The 20849-nt window shown below is 41.0% G+C and overlaps 1 protein-coding gene across 1 annotated transcript in view; it reads left to right on the forward strand.

Annotated features, from left to right (window-relative positions):
- Nucleotides 1-20849, forward strand: part of TNRC6B (trinucleotide repeat containing adaptor 6B) — a 255936-nt gene that overhangs the window by 227790 nt on the left and 7297 nt on the right. Inside the window, 11 exon segments of the mRNA XM_079140810.1 lie at nt 5758-5895; nt 10864-10961; nt 10963-11046; nt 12312-12453; nt 12893-12988; nt 15866-16090; nt 16445-16515; nt 19462-19509; nt 19511-19546; nt 19548-19586; nt 19588-19604. Of these exon segments, the coding sequence (XP_078996936.1) occupies nt 5758-5895; nt 10864-10961; nt 10963-11046; nt 12312-12453; nt 12893-12988; nt 15866-16090; nt 16445-16515; nt 19462-19509; nt 19511-19546; nt 19548-19586; nt 19588-19604 (994 nt within the window).

Raw genomic sequence — 20849 nt, forward strand, 5'->3', positions numbered from 1 at the left:
GCAGTCCCTCTCAAGGAAGAGGGCACCTGAAAGGCAAAGGCGACTTTCCCACATGATCAAATGCACAAGGTCCTTCTCAACACTTCTCCATACCCGACCCAAGGTCATGTCTGTGAGTGAGAAGAAAACTCCCCTTGCACAGCCAGACTAGCATGGGTCACTTACCTGGTACCTTTAAGTGCACCTCTTCAGAATGCACCAGGGCAAGCCCATGGAGGAACTATTGTCCTTTCCTTTAGACTGTGAATGACTTTGTCAATTAGTTGTTAAAAACCTAAAATTTTATAATGTATTTATTGAAGTGACGAGTCCTCATATGTTTCATATTTTCTCCCTCTAAATTAAAATTATGTGTTAGTCAAAAAACTGTTAAACTTTTTTATTGTTTATTTAGTTGTACATGACAGCAGAATGCGTTTTGATTCATTGTACATAAATGGAGTGTAATTTTTCATTTCTCTGGTTGTACACCTTGTAGAATTACACCATTTGTATAATCATACATGTACATAGGGTGGTAATGTCCACCATCTTTCCTTACCCGGCTCCCTCTCCTCATTTCCCTCTGCACAATGCAGCATTTGTCCATTCGTTCCTTACACACTCCACCCCCATTATTTATCAGCATCCACTTATCAGAGAAAACATTCAGCCTTTGGACAGCCTGTTAATTTTTAACAGCATATTCCTTTCTCATTAAACACAAATTTTTTTCACAACATTTTATTAGATTATTGGTATTTGCTTAATTCTCAATTATTGATGATAACTGAAGGACCAGAGTTTATATACATATGCGAATTTCCAAAAGGAATTTTTTTGGCATATTCCTGTTTCATAAGTAACTAATAAATTTAGCTCTGTATTATATTATTCCAATTCAGAAGAACAAACACAAGGATTTATTAATTTGTGCATGGGGAGTTGTTTTGTTTTTGTTGTATATGCAGTATCGGGGATTGAACTCAGGGCCTTGAACATGCTAGGCAAGCACTCTACTATTGACCTACATCCCTAGCTCTATTTTTTTCTTACATTTGATAACTTTTAAACAATAGACTTATTAATTTTAGTAGGGCTTCATCTTTTGAGGGGGTTTTGTTGTTTGGTGCTGGGGATTAAGCCTGGGGCTTCATGCACAACAGAGATGAACTCTTGTGTTGAGCTATACCCCCAGTCCCAGTCTCTACATGACCTGTTATACTCCCTTGTGTAATGCATTTTGTAATTTATTTCAGTTACAATTTTCCTTAATTTACATTACCACATTTATTTGAATCTGGCACTGAAAATAAGTCTGATTTGGGTGTTTTGAATAAACTAAATCTGTATGTGAGAGAGAAAGAGAGTTCTCCCTACCGCTGCCCTCTAGAACTAGGGATTGAATCCAGGGTTGCTCTACCACTGAGCCACATCCCCAGCCCTTTTTATTTTGAGATAAGGTCTGAGTTGCCCAGGCTGGCCTGGAACTTGTGGTCCTCCTGCCTCAGCCTCCTGGGTTGCCGGGATTGTGTGTGTGGGGGGGGCACTGCATCTGGCCTGCAAATATATTTAAAACATATACAGAAAGCTGGGTTCACTTGTGTGTACCTGTAATCCCAGCACTTGGGAGGCTAAGCCTGAAGATTATTTGAGTTCATATATATATTCAAGACCAACCTGGGCAACATATCCCCCTGTCTCAAAAAAGAAAACAGCCAGATATAGTGACATATACCTGTAATTCCAGCTACTCTGGAGGCAGAGACAGGAGAATCACGCGTTCAAGGCAAGCCTCAGCAACACAAGACCCTGTGTCAAAACAAAAAAGGGGTAGAGAGCTTGCCCAGTGGCAAAATACCCTTGGATTATCCCCAGTATTAAAAAAAAAAATTCTAAAGCACATACAGAGTTTAATTTTTTTCCAAAAACATTAAATGTTAAAGATAAAATAGCTATTGTACAACAGTCAGAAAATGAAATGTTTAAAATAGCATTTAAAATATCAAAAACATCAAAAGGGCTAACCTAACAAAACTTAAAAAAAAAAAAAAAGGGATAAATAGCAATAAATACTTAAGTGTTCCTAATTCTGAGTATATCAAGCTATAAAGATACTCCCCAGCGTGAACAAATAACAAGAATAATTAGAAGTTTCTTAATATATCTTGATAAATCCTCTTCTTATAGTTTCTCAAAACTAAAAAGTTGAATGACTGATAACTGCTTAACGAATCCTCCCTGATTCTTTTGTAAAAATAGATGGTTTCTAATTCTCTGTTTTTGGCACAATTTAAATATCTCATTGTATTTTCAGGTGATAATGACCTTTCTACAAATTAGATTTTACTACCTATGTAACTGGGCTAGAGGACACATACCTTAAAAGGAATGCAGAGAATTAAATGATGTTCCAGTAAGGCTTCTGTTCTTATCTATTTGTTTATATTGTGACAAATTTGGAAAATAATAGTAGAGTTGTTTCAACTTGTCTCATTCTAGGGATGAATCATGGTTGTCCATGGATATAGCTCAACTAACTGGGAACAAAGTCACTGCATCTTGTTAGAAAATGCATTCTAATAAAATCTTACTTAATATTTAAAATTCATCAAAATTTGTTACATTTATCTGTGCAATACACCCAGCGAAGAGTAGAACTTTGAATATTGGGGATTGTTAAAATGACAGAAGAGATTGTATCAGATGCTAGGTGTGTATATGTGGTCATGGTACAGTTGTTAGGGTGAGCAATTATGGGTGACTGGTTTCTCTTATTTATTCTTTGTTGTGTTTCCTGAGAAGGCATCTCAAACTCCTGGCTCAAGCAGGTTAACCTCCCATATGTGATTCTTTATTACAAGCAGCAGTTCGTTTTTGTTTTGGATTTTCATTTGCTATTGTTGTTGTCTGTGCTAGGAATCTAACCCAGGGCTCAGCTACATTGACAAAAAGAGTAAAAAAGGTGTAGGGAAGGGGAGTGTAGGTGTAAACAGTGTGAGGAGGCATTAATTTGGAGAGGGCATCTCAGAAGTATAGGAACTGAGCCAAATGGTGGTAGTAAAGAGGTGATGAATTAGACCACGTGGAGCGGGAGAAAGTGATTCAAGGGCAGATAAGGCAGGCAAAGGGTCATACTTGCAAGAATGGTAAGAGCAGTTAAGGGCATGTTCTGGCGATGGCTGTCCAGGGAAGGCATGGGGCGTGGCTTATCTCTATGTGAGTCTCAGCTCCTGGCATAGAGCCTGGCATGAATTGGGTTCTGCATAAGTATTCAGTGAACTGAACTAAATGACTTGTGATTTAAGTTCAAGCTCTTGTCTTTTGAAGTGTAGCAGTTCCTAGGTCACAGGTGGTGAAGCTCATGCATAGGGTGAGGGCTCCTAGTGAAGTGCCCCCTGCTCTCTGTTAATCAGCCCGATAGGTCATTGCCCCCAGTTGTTGCCCCAGAGTTTCTTCTGTGGAGATTGAGTATTCTGGCAGTTACCACATGACATCCAGGGAACCGGTAGGTCCTTTTTCTCCTGTTGTGCTAAGGATCAAACTCAGGGCCCTGTGTGTGGCAAGCGAGGTCTACCACGGAGCCATACCTCCAGGTCCTCATGTCACCTTTGCACTGATTTTTTTCCTCTCATTGTTACAGGTTTGCATGTTGAACTTGCCAAGGAAGTTTTTTCTCCTGTTCTCTCTCTTATCCCTTCTGTTTTTTTCCTTACCAAGCCCATGTCCTTTTGTGGGCACTTGGTCCCCAACTTTCCACTGAGGCAGTTGCCCACGTGAACTGAGCTTCAGCTGGGTGTGCTCAACTCTTCCCTTTCTGAAAATTTTATAACTCTCAATTTTCTATGTTTAATATGTCACAAGTTAACTCTGGAGCAGTTAAAATTAAGTAACTTTCATTCACTATGCATTTTAAAGACATTTTAGACTAACTTTAAGGAACATTAGCGTGTAGGTACTGCTGCTTCATCTTATCAGTCCTTGTGTTCTTTTTAGTCTTTACCAGAATCCTAAGGTATTTTCAAAAGCTCCTTCCTGGTCAGTTGGGGCTATGTTTCAGATGACCTTTAAGCCAAGCACCTTGGCCTGCTTTTCTCATTCAAAAGTATAACATGTCTGAGGAACAACCTACATGGTCATGAAGGCCATGTCCAAGAAAGCCCTCCTTCGTTTCATTTCTGCTACAGAAGATAAATGAAAAAAGACCTTCTTTTCTTTAAAAATTATTTAATATCATATATATCCATCTCATATTAAGGATTTCTGCTCCCCACCCTCCAAGCAGTCACTTGGATTTAGTAAATTCAGTTGTGAATATGTGGGGGAACAGGGTTCTTTCTATAAATAGCAACACTTTAAAGGAAGGGCAGGAAGGAGTTAGATTCCCCCCTTGGTTTATTTTGTGTTTATAAAACCACCCCAGACAACTAGGTTAAGCACAGGGCAGAGAAAAAGCAGGGCCTGGGCCTCAGGGATTTGGATAAGTGGACCTTAAGGAAGACTCAGGTATCACCAGGTGGTGGGAGGGCTGAGTGGGGACTGCTGGCCTCTGGTCTGGGCTGTTGCAGACCCACGTTGTGGCTGGAGGTGTTGGCGTTGGACTGCTGCAGGCCTGGTGCCCTGGCATGGTAGGAGTGCCACTCACCTACCTGGGGTGCAGACAGCAGTCTCCACTGCTCACTCTTGCTTTTCTGTGAGTATTCGTGGTTCTTTTCCTTACCCATATCATTTGTCTTTGTCTTCAGATTTCCTTTTTTGAGTCAGTTTGAAGTGTTATGTGGGTGGCGGGCCATGTGAGTCTTGTCAGCAAGTCCTACACATGCCTGTGGCCTTCGGCTGTTCACTCTGTGCAGTAGGGAAACGTCACTGTGACTCTTGTGAAGAGCCTAATCCCTGAGGCTCACAGCATCACAGACTCAGCCTCTCACTCACTGCCCCCTTTAGCTGGGGGTCTTTCTTGCCATGTACAAATATACTTTTGAGTTGGCTTCTCAGAGCCCTGCCCCGGCTCCATCCACCCCATTCTCACCCTGCCAGTTTTCTTCTAGAATATGAACCAAGCTCGTGTTCTCTCTCTCTCCCCATCCCTCTCCCTTTTCCCCTCCTTCCCCACCTTTTCCTTCCTTCCTCTCCCCACCCCTGCCCTCTCTTGCTTAAAATTTTTTTCTCTACTGTCCTAGAGAAAAAAGGTCCCAATCTTTGGCCCAATATGTAAAGACCCTACCTAACATGGCTTTTAGTTTCTCTCCGTCCCCAGTGTTCTCTGTCTCACTTCATCCATAGTCAGGTAAATATTGGAGTTCCTTGAACTTCTTCTGTTCCTGAAACACAGACGGTTGTCATTAATCAGAGCTTGCACTTGGTTCCCGACCTTGGATCATGTGGCCTCTGCAAAAGCCTTCCCCCACCAGGTACCCTGTGACAAAACTCTGTCACTGTTGTCCTCTGTCCTCCCATGTTTAGTGTTTGGAATCCACTCCATTGGAGAATGAGTGGCCCCTGCGCACTGTCTGGCACAGTGAAAAAGTGGATGCATGCTGGCACTAGGTAGACTTAATTAGATGGTAGTGACACATATTTTCATACCTTAACAAAAAGACAGCACTTTTTTAGCAAGCAGGAGCCAAAATCGACTTTGGAATCAAAGTGTCTGTTACTATGTGGAAAGACTTTGTGATTCAGCCTGTGACTAATGAACAAGGGCATTCATAAGTTCTGTCCAGGGACTCCTGGTTAGATAGAAGAAATTTATAAGACCTGACTGTTGTTCTATTTCAGGCTTCAGCTCTGGAGGCATGGACTATGGCATGGTTGGTGGGAAGGAGGCTGGGACTGAGTCTCGCTTCAAACAGTGGACCTCCATGATGGAAGGACTGCCCTCTGTAGCCACACAGGAAGCCAATATGCACAAAAATGGTAAGAGTGGTAAGAGCAAGCCCAGGTTACTAGCAGGAGCCCTTCTGACCCTCAGCAGGTTTTGATGAAGTATCTGCCATATTTTAATATATAGTTATCAACAGATTTTATGCCACATTTTTTTTTTCTTTTACAAAAAAGGGGGTGTGAGCCTGGTGAGGTGCCACACTCCTTTAATCCCAGCCACTTGGGAAGCTAAGGCAGGAGGAGTGCAAGATCAAAGCCAGCCTCACCAACTTAGGGAGAACCTGTTTCAAAAATTTTTTAAAAGGCTGGGGCTGTAGCTCAGTGGTAGAGTGCTCCTGGGCTAGATCCCTAGCACAAAGAAAAAGAAAAAGTGGTGTTGACCATTATGCAAAGCTTAAGAAAAGAAAATTGTATCTGTACTACTTAAATATCACTTATTACTAAACTGTCGGTGCAAAATTAGGATTCACAGAATACTCATGAATACATGTTAAAATTGAATAGTTCATATCAACCCACATCATTTCGTAGTGACAGTTTAGCTAAGATTTTTTTTCTGGTCTGGGAAGGAAAAGTTACTGATTTGTGCATTATAGTCAAAGTATTTCACTTGAGAAAATTTCCTACAGTTGTTGCAAAGTGTGAACTTACAAAATATAATCTTCTATTTCTGAAGATTCTATACAGGTGTCATTATTTGACGTGCCATCCTCAGTGCCACTCCTAAGATGTGGTCACCATTAGAGCTGCAGTGCTCTAAACAGCGTAAGTCAGCTTTCAACAGTGTGCATGTGCTGAGAATTCTAGACTAGTGGCTCACAGTGGACAAAAGCATATATCTGTCTGTCACTGGAGAATACATTGCTGCTCTGTTTCCCTCTTACTCTGTATCTCTCTTCTTTAAATTTTTTTAGTTGTAGATGGACACAATGCCTCTATTCTGTTTATTATTTTTTAGTGGTGCTAAGGATCAAATCCAGTTCCTCACATGTGCTAGGCAAGTGCCATACCATTGAGCCACAACTTGAACCTCTCAGTATCTCTTTTTTATGTAGTGCGGAGGTTTGACCTCAGAGCCATACACATGCTAGGCATCTGTTCTACCACTGAGCTACATTCCCAGCTCCTCTCTTTATCTTTTAAATGGCATGACAAACAGAATTATACCTTGTGATCTGGTAATCGCAGCAGCTCAGGAGGCTGAGGCAGGAGAATTTTGAGTTCAAAGCCAGCCTTTTAGCAACTCAGTGACACCCTAACCAACTCAGTAAGATGTTGTCTCTAAATATTAAAAAGGACTGGGAAAGGGCTGGGGCTGTAGCTCAGTGGCAGAGCACTTGCCTAGCACATGTGAGGTGCTAAGGGTTTGATCCTTAGCACCACTTAAAAATGAAACACATAAAGGCATGCTGTCCATCTACAACTACAAAAAAAAAAAAAAAAAAAAAATTAATAAAAAAGGGCTGGGGATTGCCAGACTGTGGAACCAACCTAGATGTCCTTCAATTGATGAATGGATAAAGAAGCTGTGGTATATATATACAAAATGGAATATTACTCAGCCATAAAGAATGATAAATTATGGCATTTGCCAGGCAAATGGATGAAATTGTAGAATGTCATGCTAAGCGAGATAAGCCATGCTCCAAAAGTCCAAAAAGGGCGAATGATCTCACTGATAAGCGGATGATGACACATAATGTGGGGGGTGGGAGGGAGGGCAAGAGTGGAGTGAAGGGAGGGACTGTATAGAGGGAAAGGGGGGGGAATACAGAATGAATCAAACATCATTACCCTATGTAGTGTATGACTACGCAAATGGTATGCCGTTACTCCATGTACAAACAGATACAACATGTATCCCATTTGTTTACAAGAAAAATAAATTTAAAAAGGGGGCAGGCTGGGGAGCTGACTCAGTGGTTAAGTGCCTCTGGGTTCAGTTCCCAGTACCCTACCCCTCAAAATTACACCATGTGACAATTACACATTGAAGGGTTATAAGCCAGGTTGTAGACTTTTTGAAAAATGTGTAGCAGTTATGCAGCAATGACAATTACATGGTCAAATATAGTATATGATTATTTATTTATTTGTTTTTTAGATAAACATAATACCTTTATTTATTTATTTTTATGTGGTGCTGAGGATCGAACCTAGTGCCTCACACTTGCTAGGCAAGTGCTCCACTGCTGAGCTACAACCTCAGCCCAGTATGTGATTGTTTTGAAGCACAGGTCTTCAGCGTTTTCTTGATGAGTCCCTTGACCCCTCCCCATTCCCACCCTTTGCAGGACTGTGGACTGAATCCAGGGACACTCAACAACTTAGCTACATCTTCAGCACTTTTTTATTTTTTATTTTGAGACAGGGTCTTGCTGAGTTGTCGAGGCTAGCCTTGAACTTGTGATCATCCTGCCTCAGTCTTCCAAGTTGCTGAGATTACAGGTGTGCGCCACTTTCCCCAGCCTTTTCCCAAAAATTTTATGATCAGGTATCTGAGGAAGGTTAGATTTTTGTGTATTTCAAATTTTACAAAGAATTGAAATCGTTACGTTCTAATTGAGGGGAGCAAAATTTCCAATCTGCCATGGAATTGAGGGTAGTAACAATGCATTAGGGTGCCAATTAGGGTAAAAAGAGTGACTAAGAGAACAGAATCAGCTTATTGGGTTTTTTGCTGGTTTGATTTTTCTTTTTTTTGAGAGAGAGGTGATGACAGCAAATAATGAATCTTATTGGTTATTGGAACTATATTGAGTTCATCAACTTTTGAAAAACACCTGATCTTTGAACTCCAAAAGATGACTAACAGATGAAAATACATGAGGTTTAAACTTTTCCCAAAGCTTTCTTGTTCTTTGTGAATTAAAGCATCTTGTGGGACATCATTTGAAGGCACTGCAGGCTTTGTTTGTCAGTGTCGATCGGCCCCTTCTCTACATAATTCTCTTAGGAGTTTCTTCATTTTCCTGTAAAACAGATAAAAGGTCTTCAAACCTCTCTTCAGTCTTGGTTTCAATATTTGTTTCAGTTGACAGTAATTCACTTGGCCTCCAGTGTATCCATGAGAACCAAGTAAATGTCTGACTGTTCATGCTGTAGCACTGGCAGTCAAGTCGTTTGGTCTGCAGCCTTTCAGGTTTCCTTTAACAGCCCTCTTCTGTAAGCCTATTTTGGGACGGAAGGAACTCCATGGAGCTTTCTACCTGCTCTCTACCTCCCTGAGCATGATCACACTTCATGACAGACTGGAGAATGATTTTCTGAAATTACAACAACTGTTTATGGATGGACTAGCCTTAGCTCAGTGTCATCTAAAGCTTTAGGCACTTTCACTGCTTCTTTTAGGCTAATTCACTGAGTCTCTCTGTCCCCAAAGACATGAAAGGTGTGTGATGATAAATATGAAGTAGCATGTGAGAGGCCATAGGTACAATATCCACATGCCACTTCAGAGCCTGTGGGTAACATTTTCCCCATTCCTCAGCAATCCCCAAGGATAACTGAACTTTCTGCTTTCCACTACTTGACTGTAATGCACCCCTGAGTCAATTTCTGTCATTGGCTCCAGAAAAACAAATATCCTCTTAACCGAGCATAAAGATAATTTTGATAATACCCCTGTTAGGCCAAACCAGATTATTTTATTCAATATTTTCACTGATTTTTATTATTCTTGTAAGTTGTTGATGGACCTCTATTTTCACCCACTTTATTTATATGTGGTACTGAGAATTGAACCCAGTGCCTCACACATGCTAGGCAAGTGCTCTAACACTAAGCACAATCCCAGCCCAATATTTACATTAATATTTTAATACATTGTCCTGGAAATAATTTTATTTGTTCATGAGCAGCATACTAAGAATATACCTAGTGAGTGATATGGTGAACAACACAAGACTTATTTGGAAATAAGTAGAATGGTATATCAGAGACACCTAAAATTTTTATTTAAAATAAAGCACTTTGTTGTTGCTATTGTTGTTATTGTTAATTTAAGGGAATTTTAAGCTTTAAACTTTTTTTCCCTGCTCTATAGCATATAAAATGCATGAAGGGGCCCTGGCAAAGCCACTGGAATGTCCTTGGGAAGGCAGTGACTTTTCCTGTTCCCATTGGGAGGCCCTAAGGGAGCTGCAGAATGCAGCTGACTTGTGCTGGTCAGTGCTCTGGGTGGGAATTCCACCTCAGTGCCTCAGAATCTAAAGTCATCGTACTCTGCACTCTGCTGCTTCCAGCTAATCTAGGCGTGGCCAGCACTTAAGAACTTGGATGGGGAGCATCAGTAGAAGTGTCATTTAAAACCCTCCAGTATGCAGCAGTTTAGTTTTTTCCCATTTCTCACTCATGAAGTGATCAGCATAGAAATCATGGGGATAATGGTGTGATTTGTAGTTTGCAAACGTTTCATCGATTTCATGAGACTATGGAATTTAAGGACTGAAAAAAAACATTGAAGAGTGAGAACTGAGGCTGGGGTATAGCTCAGTTATAGAGCACTTTCCTAGCATGCGAAGGCCCTGGATTCCATCCCCAGCACCACAGGAAGAACAGAGAGACTCGAGAGGTGAGATGTGCTGTTACAGACCTGCTGTTTCTGCTTTTTGTTATGTTCCCTCAGTGTTGAAAGTTGAACCCAGAGGTGCTTTGCCACTGATCTACACCTCCAGCCCTTTCTGTTTTATTTTGAAACAGGATTTCACTCAGTTGCTGAGATTGGCCTTGAACTTAGATCCTCCTGCCTTAGTGTTTCCAAGTTGCTGGGATTACAGGGAGCGTGCTTAGGCACCATTTCTTTTATTTGTTTTGATGATGATGTTGTTTTTAAATAGCTATTTCTTGATTATAGGCTGTCTTCCATACAACGTCTTAATTCCAGTGCTCCTTTTATTCCATAAGCTTCATAATATTATATTTGAGTTTCTCTTAAATAAAAAAAGAAAAGTTCTGTTTACTGGAGCCCTGTATGAATGATAATACCTTCTCTTTTTTCAGGCGCTATAGTGGCCCCTGGTAAAACCCGAGGAGGGTCACCGTACAACCAGTTTGATATCATCCCGGGTGACACACTGGGTGGCCATACGGGTCCTGCTGGGTGATAGCTGGTTACCTGCCAAATCTCCACCAACAAATAAAATTGGAAGTAAATCCAGCAATGCCAGTTGGCCATCCATGGTATGTCCATGAAATGCTTTCTCTTTTATGGTTAATTTCAGATTCTGAACACACTGCTTTTGTAGCTCACTTTACTGAGACACTTGTTTCACTTTTCCACTCAATAATTTTTCTATGATAAAGACAGCATGTGCTGTAAGATGTGTAATGGTGGGGAGAATAGCAAATCTTTATTATATGAAGAATGTGGGGATGAAAGAAAGGTGACTTGTAGCTGCGATGTGGCATTCATCCCACATCTAGGATGCCTTGTAACATGGGTTCTTTTGAATGTGTTGAATTTATTGGTTCAAGTCAATTGGGCTACAATTTTGATTCCAGGTATGCAGTAGTGAGTACACGGAGATTGTTAATTTCTTTTTCTTTCTCCCTCTCTCTCTCATAGTAATCTATTTTCATTGTATAAAATTTTGTAAGCATTTTAAAAAGCAGATAATGTATCCTAGACTTCTTTCTGTGCACATATATTCTGTGACATGAATGAATATAGTTTGCTTATTTATTAAAATTGAATGAAATACATATTGTTCATATATGATACATAGTGCTGCTCCTCAATATAAGGAAACTAGTTGCTTAATTCCATCACATAGCTTTAAATGTGATTTCATTTGATTCAGTAAGCCTGTTTTTTGTTTTTCATGGTGCTTGGGGATGGAACCCAGGGCCTCACGTGCTCGGGCATGAAAACACTCTATCACTGAGCTACATCCCCAGCCCCAAAGCATAAGTTCTCATTGTACAGCCTCGTCTTTCTCATGATAAGCTGAACCATTTCTGCTGGCTATCACTGGGCAGGCCATGCTGCAGTGGTCATTTGTATTGCATTTCTTTTGTGCATTTTGGGCAGTATCTAGTGAGGAAAAATGGAAACGGTAACTGGCCCCCAGCCCAAATTTTCTCCCAGTTCTTGGCCTGGATTCCTGGACAGTTCTGGTGAGCCCTATAGAATTTGCTCTGCCATCAATCCTGAGTTCCCCAGTAGCAGAAGATCTGGGACCACATCAGGCCTTGACAGGCTATGGCCTCATAATTCACTACCACAGACTGACAGACATTATGATAACTTAAAGGTGCCACTGTGAAGAATATATGTTCAGGGTGATTTTTTTTTTTTTTTTTTTTTTTCCTAATTTCATGATAAAAATCTGAGAAGAGTAAATTCAGTATTTAGACTTTTCACAGACCCCTTTCTTCTATTAAAAAATCATTTTACCATTTTTTTGAACAACCTCCTACCCCTAACATTTGTTCTCCTTATCTCAGAATTCCAACCAGGAGTGCCATGGAAAGGTATCCAAAACATTGACCCTGAATCTGACCCCTATGTCACCCCAGGAAGTGGCTGGGGGTACAGCACATCTCCCATTGTAGATACTGACCACCACTGCTGGCGGGATAACACCACAGGTAAATGAGTGTGTGTCGCCTGTGGCTTTATTTGTTCATGCAGATACCTAGTAATTTAACCAGAAAATAGGTAAATATTGCTTTGTACGTTGTTTGTTTAAAAACCTTTCCTCAATGCTACAGACTGAGCTTAGGGCCTCATGCATGTTAGGCAAGCGCTCTACCACTGAGCTTCATCCCCAGCCCTTTATAGCTTTTGCTTTGATACAGGATCTGCTACGTTTAGCCCACGCTGGCCTCATCTTGCCTCAAGCTTGCAACCCCCCACCTCAGCCTCCTGAGTAGCTGAGGCATGCACCACCTTGCCAACCAGATATTTGTTTGTTGTATGCATTTTGTTTTCTGTCCTGTCAAAATTTAAATAAATATTCTCAAATTCACTGCTTATACTGCCATTACCTTCAGTATTTTCTTCTTCTTCTTCATTTGTCAAATCAAGGGTCTAATTCTTCCCTCAACACCTCGCTGCCTTCACCTGGTGCCTGGCCCTACAGTGCCTCTGACAACTCCTTTACCAACGTTCATAGCACTTCAGGTACGAGGGTTCTGTTTCCCTTTGGCTAGCACTTTGCCCTCAGGTTCCCTTGTATAAAGGAAACTGGCATTTATTCGTAAGGAGTGTTGTTTTAAATGGGAGTTGAAAGGCATAGGTCAGCGTGGGTAGATGGCCAATTCTTCTGTGTTTCTTCTCTCTTTGAGGATCTCTGGTCCTACAAAGGCAGGTAAGACATATAACTCTGGGTCAAGGTGAATGATGATATTATCTCAGGAAACTGGGGTGTTCAGAGGGCAGAAGTTAAGACCTGGTACACAAATGCTTCTCTTAACTAGCTACCAAGACATCAAGGGCTATGGGAAGAACCAGTTGTGTCCAAGTTTATAATTCCTACGACAGCCAGTGATAGTTTGCTTTTCCCTAAAATTTCCTTGTACTTATAGACAAAGGATAAGGGTAGATGCCAAAGTCAAAAAAAAAAAAAAAAGACCTCAGCTAATTTTACCAACAATATTTGAATTCATTTTTTTAATAGAAAAGTTAGTGGATATAATAATAACAACAGATGCTTTGAAAGTCACTCAGCTAGCACAGTACCTTACAGATTAGTGGAAAACTCATTAGTTATTGGTACCATGGTTTTGCAGAAGTTGGGCCTTTTGAACCATGAAAGTCATCAGGATTTCTGTGCTTTGCCAAGGCAGAAGCCACGAAAGCAAAGTCCTTAGCCCTCTTCTTGGTCACTATAGGCTCGTGGTGTGCAAATTTTTTTTTTTCTTTCTACCTCTGTCATATCAACAGTGCAACAATAACCTACCATTTATAGAATGTTCCTGCTGACTAGGCCTCATGCATCTCTAGCATGAATTCCTTTTTGACCTTAACCTAACTCTGAGTAGGTCCTGTCATTATCCATCCCCCATTTTGTAGATGGAAAAACTAAGATTCAAAGAGCTGTTACAGTCTGCCTTAGTTCCAAGTCTGAATTACAAATGCTGAATACTGAGGTGCCTCAGCATTCATGTTTCTAGCCACACCTGCATGTTTCTAGTCACGCCTACAGAACTTCATTTACATGTAAAAACTTACTTTGATCCAACTCTTTTTAAATTTTATTTTATTTTCTCTTTCTTTTGTTTGTGGTACTAGGAATCCAACCACAGCCACTTTACCACTGAGCTACATCTCTAGCCCTTTTAATTTTTTTTTTTTTTAGTATCTCCAAGTGGCTAAAGCTGGCCTTGAATCTACCCTCCTCCTGCCTCAGCCTCCCAAGTCCCTGGGATTACAGGCATGCACCCAGATTTTTCTTTTCTTTTTTTGCCTTCCTTCCTGCCTTTCTTTTTCTTCCTTTGGTAGTGCGGATTGAATTTGGGGGTGCTCTACCACTTAGCTGTATCCCCAGGCCTTTTAGGTTTTTTGTTTGTTTGAGGCAGGGTCTCATCAAGTTGCTCAGGCTGACCTCAAACTTGAGCCACCTCCTGCTTCAACTTCTCGAGTTACTGGAGTTACAGATATCCCCCACCACACCCAGCTCTCTTTTCTTTTTTTAAAGATGTTGGTTTACTTTGTTGTCCCAAACTCCTGGGTTCTAGCAGTCTTCCTCCTCCAGCTCTTAAGTATTGAGGACTTGGGGACTGCAGGTATGCACAACTGTGCCCTGCTCTCATCTCCTATAAAGGCCCATATCTTAGATTGAACTGTGTATCTTTTTCCTACAACTGAATGTTCACCTGAGAGATGGCTCAAGAATCACCTCAGACTCGTCTACGACTGAATCTGTACTTCCCCTCCCTAAAATTATCTCTCCTTATTTTTCTTAGTGGTGCTCTCATGCGTCACTTTGTCATAGGAATTCAGTATTTTCTCCTTCTTTCCTTTCCTTTGCTCCCTGGACCCAGGCGTGCTGACTCCTGGGGGTGTGCTCTGCAGTCACATTTCTCATGCTCATTGTTCCTGTTCAGTTCTCTTGCTGTCACCCTCATTCAAACACCCCATGCTGAGTATGCTGCAGAAACTCCTGACCTTCTTATCCTTTGCATCCTGTGAAATATTGTTCACCCAGTATTGAAGGAGGATATAGTGTGTACAGGGAGGGAGAGTTTGTGGTGAACCTGGGTTTCCATTTTCCCGTTTTCCTGAGCTCATCCATTTATGTAAATCCTTCAGACCTGCCTTTGCAAACCTCTGCTGGGAACCCAGCACTCTCCTCTGCTTACTGAACATATATGTTACTAGGGTTACCAGTTCTGTTGTTCTGCTGCTCTGGCTTCCATCCAAACTGGAGGCCCCTGAGGATAACTGTTACCTAGCATGCTACTTTATAGCTTTAAGCAGAGTAAGCCCTTAGTGAATATTTGCTTATTGTTTTCAAAAATCTCTTAGAAGGTTGTTATCTAATATGCTGGATCTAGACATAAGGAAAGTGTAGGTTTCTAATGTACTTTCCATGTAGCTCATGAGTATTTATAGGATACTTTAGTTTTGCTGATATTCACATTCTAACTATCTGTAAGATTGATGTCTATAAGGATACTTTCCCCTTGAATTGTCTTCCCTCTCAAGTGTGTTTAGCGAGGAAAGTAGTAGAGAATTAGTTTATATACTTTTCTCAATTCACAGTAATAGTTACTGAAAATTTTATATCTGATATGCTTTTTTTAATCTTATTATTACTTTACTTTTTTAGACCTGGGGATCAAACCCAGGGCTTTGTGAATGGAAGGCAGACACTTTGCCACTGAGCTACATCCCAGTCCCCGATATGCTTAAAGAACAGTGTTCCTTTGTATAGCTACTCATAAAATGCATGCTTACTATTGTTTTTTAGAATATAAATGTGCATGTGTTTGTGTGGAGACAGTTTGTGTGTTTGTGGTTCATCTTAATGCTTCCTGAATTTTTTTCTTCTTACAGCAAAGTTCCCTGATTATAAATCCACGTGGTCCCCAGATCCCATAGGACACAACCCCACTCATCTCTCCAACAAGATGTGGAAAAACCACATCTCCTCCAGGAACACTACACCGCTGCCCCGCCCACCTCCCGGCCTGACCAACCCCAAACCGGCATCTCCCTGGAGCAGCACAGCACCCCGATCAGTCAGGGGGTGGGGGACACAGGACTCTCGGCTTGCCTCAGGTACGGAGGGCCTGCCTACAAAAGCGGCTGTGTCATCACAGGGGAGGACATGAAAAGGGCTGTAGGCCTGAGGAGGTCATGCTTGTCTGGAGAAGGAAAAACCATCTGTAGATTGGAAGGTCACAGTCAGGACAAAGCAAAGGGACCAGGACCTCTCGAGGGCAAGTGGAGATCAGTCATAGGTCAGGGCACCAGGAGGGGCTGCTGTCTTATAGTGATCAGAAGTGTGCTTGGGGTGGAGGGCTGGTAGAAGAGAGCACGGAAGTCGGGGTCTTGGACTGGGTAGTGTTCCTCCCTCGAGGACTCCTTGAGACTCCTTATCACTTTCCTCATCCTTTTTATGGTTGCCTACAGCCTCTACCTGGAGCGATGGTGGCTCAGTTCGCCCTAGTTACTGGCTGGTTCTTCACAATCTCACTCCACAGGTAATTGTGCTTTCTTGTGGTTTTCTAAACAGGATTCAGTGGTTAAGAGATAGAAAACTCACCTATTTCTTGGTCTCTCCCCCACTTAAGGCTCATAGCCTACTTTTGAAGGAGAGTGCTGGTCACTTGGTGTCACACCTGCCCTGCAAGGTGATGGAATTATGTGTAATTTACAGAACAGTGAGAGGGGGTGGTATTGTTATGATTCTGTGTAGCAGAAGTAGTCTACTGTATAATATACTGGATGGAATCCGGAACCAAGTGGGAAAGGGGGTATTTGAACCATACTCCAAAACTGGTGTTAGTCATCCAACAAGATCCTAGGCCCAGCATTAACCATTTTATGCTTCTTTATAACTCACTAAGTCTGCAATACAAGGAATCTGTTGGTCTTCATAGCCTAAATCCACATGGGTACTTAGGGTCCCATCTGTTACCTTCTTTGAATACAGAGGGCATCACTGATATTTCCTCAGAACATGCCCTCTGAGTGGTGTTTTCCCAATGGGTTTTGTCTGTATGCAGCACTCTGTTTTGTTGGTAGCTGCATAACTGAGTGTAGCATCGTGCATTTAGTATTCTCAAATGAGGTTAAGTGGACCTCATCAAAACCGAGGTCCGAGGGGCTGGGGTTGTGGCTCAGTGGTAGAGCACTTTCCTAGCATGTGTGAGGCACTGGGTTTGATTCTCAGCACCACTTTAAAAAAGAAAATGAATAAAATAAAGGTCTATCAACATCTAAAAAAAAATATTTTTAAAAACTGAGCCCAAGGCCTTCATCTGGACTTGCCATCACCACCTTTATAATACCTGTTAAAAGGAATCAATTATGCCTACCTCTTTTTGACTTGTAGAATGCATTGTCTAGAATTTAATTCATATGTGGATTCAGTGAGCACTTAAATAAACCAACATTTTCCAGAGTGTTCCCATGAGATGTTTGTTTATTATTAGATCTCTGGCCTTAAATGTTTGAAATACATACTTGATTAAACAAAAGCAAATAGATTTCTTCATTATGGTATTTCTTACCCTTTAATATGCTAACTCATGCCATTCTCTGTGGGGAAATACATCTTCCCCTAAATTTTTTTTGCCCAGTGAACCCTTTGTGGGGGAGTAAATCACAAGACCCATATTTCAAGATACATTTACAAAAGACAGTCTCAACTAATATCTAATCAACTCAGCTGAAAATTTCACGTTATCTCCTTAGCTAATGCTTGACTGAAGTATGAAGGGTCTTTTTGTTTGTTCGCGGTGCTGGGGATAGATCCTAGGACCTGGTGCATGTTAAGCAAGCACTCTGCCAATGAACTCCATTCTCAGCCCCAGTATATAGAATCTTGCATAATGATTCTCAGGTTTGTGTGCCCCGTTTTTTTTTCTTAAGAGTTGTCATACAATGTGGTGGTTATGACATTGGTAGAATAAAAGAAGCAATAAGTGTTTTCCTATTTTGAAAGGAGCGTGGGCAAGTTAGTCAGCTGTTCACTTTTTCTGTCTTAGGAAAAATAGTAAGCATGTATAAATATGTATTTTAAATGAATATAGGATGACTGTGTTTGTATTAGAAAGACTTAAGATTAAGTTAAAAAATCAGAGTTACCCAATAGCAAGTTAATCTCAATTATAACTTAAAAGGTTATAAGAGCGAATCTGATACTGGACAAGTTTACTTTTCATCACTTAAAATTGGTTCAGAAGATGTTTGTCCTGTAAAATGTCTTGTGGCATGTACTGACATGGTTATGTAGTCAGTTTTCATTCATAAAATAAGCTCAGAGGGGTTTCCTTGGTTGTTTTCTGTAAAGAGCTCCAAGAAACTACCCATTTTCATCCTGCTGCCCGTAACACAGCTTTTTAAACAATCTCAATAGTAATCTACTTATTTTCCAGAGAAATGAAATAAAATTTGAAATGACCAGCTGAAATAAACCAATTTAGGCTCTTGATACAAAATCATGTAGAGTGAAGAGGTTTGTTCATCTAACTAACTCATGGGTTGGGTAATAATCACTAATCCCTGAACACTGAATGGGCTGAGGGGACTACAGCCTGGGTTCCATTGCCTTTGGGCAGCAGAGAGACACAGTTGAGAAAAACTATTGGAAATGGTCCTCACGTGTGATGGTCAAAGCAGGCGTAAGACTGTTGGGCTAATCTGGGAAGTAGGCCAGTCATCACGAGTCTAAATAATCAGGTTTTCTAGACGTGCTTTTCTTATTTGTCTTTCTCTTTAACTCTTTGTGAGGTTGTTTACTGGGGAGACAGGAGAATAAAATATTAGTAATGATACTTAAGAACTTTGCATGTTAAGGCTCTTATTTAGGGACCATCTCACTTCCATTTACATATTTATGTTCTTTTGTGGTGCTGGGGATGGGATAGAACCCAGGGCCTCATGCACCCTAGGTGAGTGCTCTACCACCAGGCTATATCTGTAGCCCTCATTTTTGCCTATTTAGACTCTAAAAAATAACACACACTCAGGTGTTTACCTGTTAAAGAAAGTAGACTACAGTGATAGAGCAGTTGGCCTAGCATACATGAGGTCCTGGGTTCAATCCTTAGTACCACCAAAGAAAAAACAAAGAAAAAATGAAACATCACAGGTTGAATCATGTTCTTTTGTTTTGAGCTGTATTTATGTGGACATTTTATACACAAAATGGAAGACTAGATCTCCGTCCATAGTGTAAATATCTTTTTTTTCTTTTTTTGCATGGAGGATAACTTTATTGAGGCTAATTTAGCATGCATCAAAATTCACACTTTATATTGTACAATTCTGACAAGTACACAGATTCTCATTTAATCACTATTATAACCCATCTCTATCACAGTTCTGTCATCCTAAACAATGTTGAGTGTGTAAATATCTTAAAATTGCCTTTCCCATCCACCCTGTCCGTATTTTATCTCATGAGCGTTATTTCTCCTTAGATTGATGGGTCAACCTTGAGAACGATTTGCATGCAGCATGGTCCACTGGCTGACATTCCATCTGAATCTAACCCAGGGTACTGCCCCTGATCCGATACAGCACCAAACAGGAGGCGGCCAAGGCCCCAAACTGCACTGCACATGTGAGTATTCCATCCTGCGTCCACTAGGCAAGCATGCAGGAGATGCACCCGTGAGTATTCTGGAACCTGCTCTATCAAACAGAGATCCTGAGACAAGGACAGGTATATAAATAATACCATTGTCCAGCGCAATGACACATGGTAATCTCACTGGCCCAGGGAGACTGAGGCAGGAGGATCAAAAGTTCAAAAGCCAGTCTCAGCAGTCTTGTGAGGCTCTAAGCAACTCAGCAAGACCTTGTCTCAAAAATTAAAAAAATAAAAAAGACTGGGGATGTGGCTCAGTGGGGTAAGCACTGGGTTCAATCCCTGGTACCAAAAAAATAAAAATAACTAACACCATCATGTATGCATTTCCAAGTCTTGGGTACTGAAGTGGCAGGTCTTTTCTACCTAACTAAACTTAGATTGTCCTGTGTATTTATAGGCTGATCATCAGAACTCCAAATGTAAATAATTGATGAAATAATTGAATAAATTTACCACAAACAAAGCAGATATTTACAAAAATGTGAAACCTTTTAAATGCTGTCATTTTTCATAAAAGAATCTAGCTGCTTACTGTAGCCTCTTCATAGATGATGTTGAAATTTCGTGTTCTGGGTTGGGTAGCAGGGTTTTTGCTTGAAGTAGATGGGACTGGATCAGACTTTTCCCTCTCCCAGCCATTGTCAACTGGTGGACAGAAAAAGGCTGACTCCCTTTGGCTGCAAATACCATGACAAAAATCCACGCACAGAGGGAGTGGGCAGTGGGAAGGCCTAGGCAGCAGATTCAGCCCCAGGGACAGGGCAGCACTTTGAGTGTGGTGCTGTGGATGTGATCCTTACCTCACATGGGACAAAAAGAAATGACATTTTTCTTCTCTTCCTGCTTTTAAGATTTGAATTTTTTTTTTTCAGAATATTTTTAGGTTTGCAGCAAAATTGAGAGGAAGGTACAGAGATTTCCCATATGCTTCTGCCAGCCCCCGCATGTCTAGCCTCCGCCATTATCTACATCGCTCACCAGAGTGGTCCATTTATCACAATTTGTGAACACATGTTGACACATAATCACCCAAAGTCCATGGTCCACTTTAGGGTTCATTTATGGTGATATCCCTTGAATGGATTTGGACAAATGTATAATGACATGTAGCCACTGTCATCTCATCATTGAGAGTAGTTTCACTGCCTTAAAACTTCTCTGTGCTCCATGTATGCAACCCTCCCCACGACACATGCACATCTTTGTGATAGTCAG

This window comes from Sciurus vulgaris, assembly GCF_902686455.1.
Source record: "Sciurus vulgaris genome assembly, chromosome: 5".
Lineage (NCBI taxonomy): Eukaryota > Metazoa > Chordata > Mammalia > Rodentia > Sciuridae > Sciurus > Sciurus vulgaris.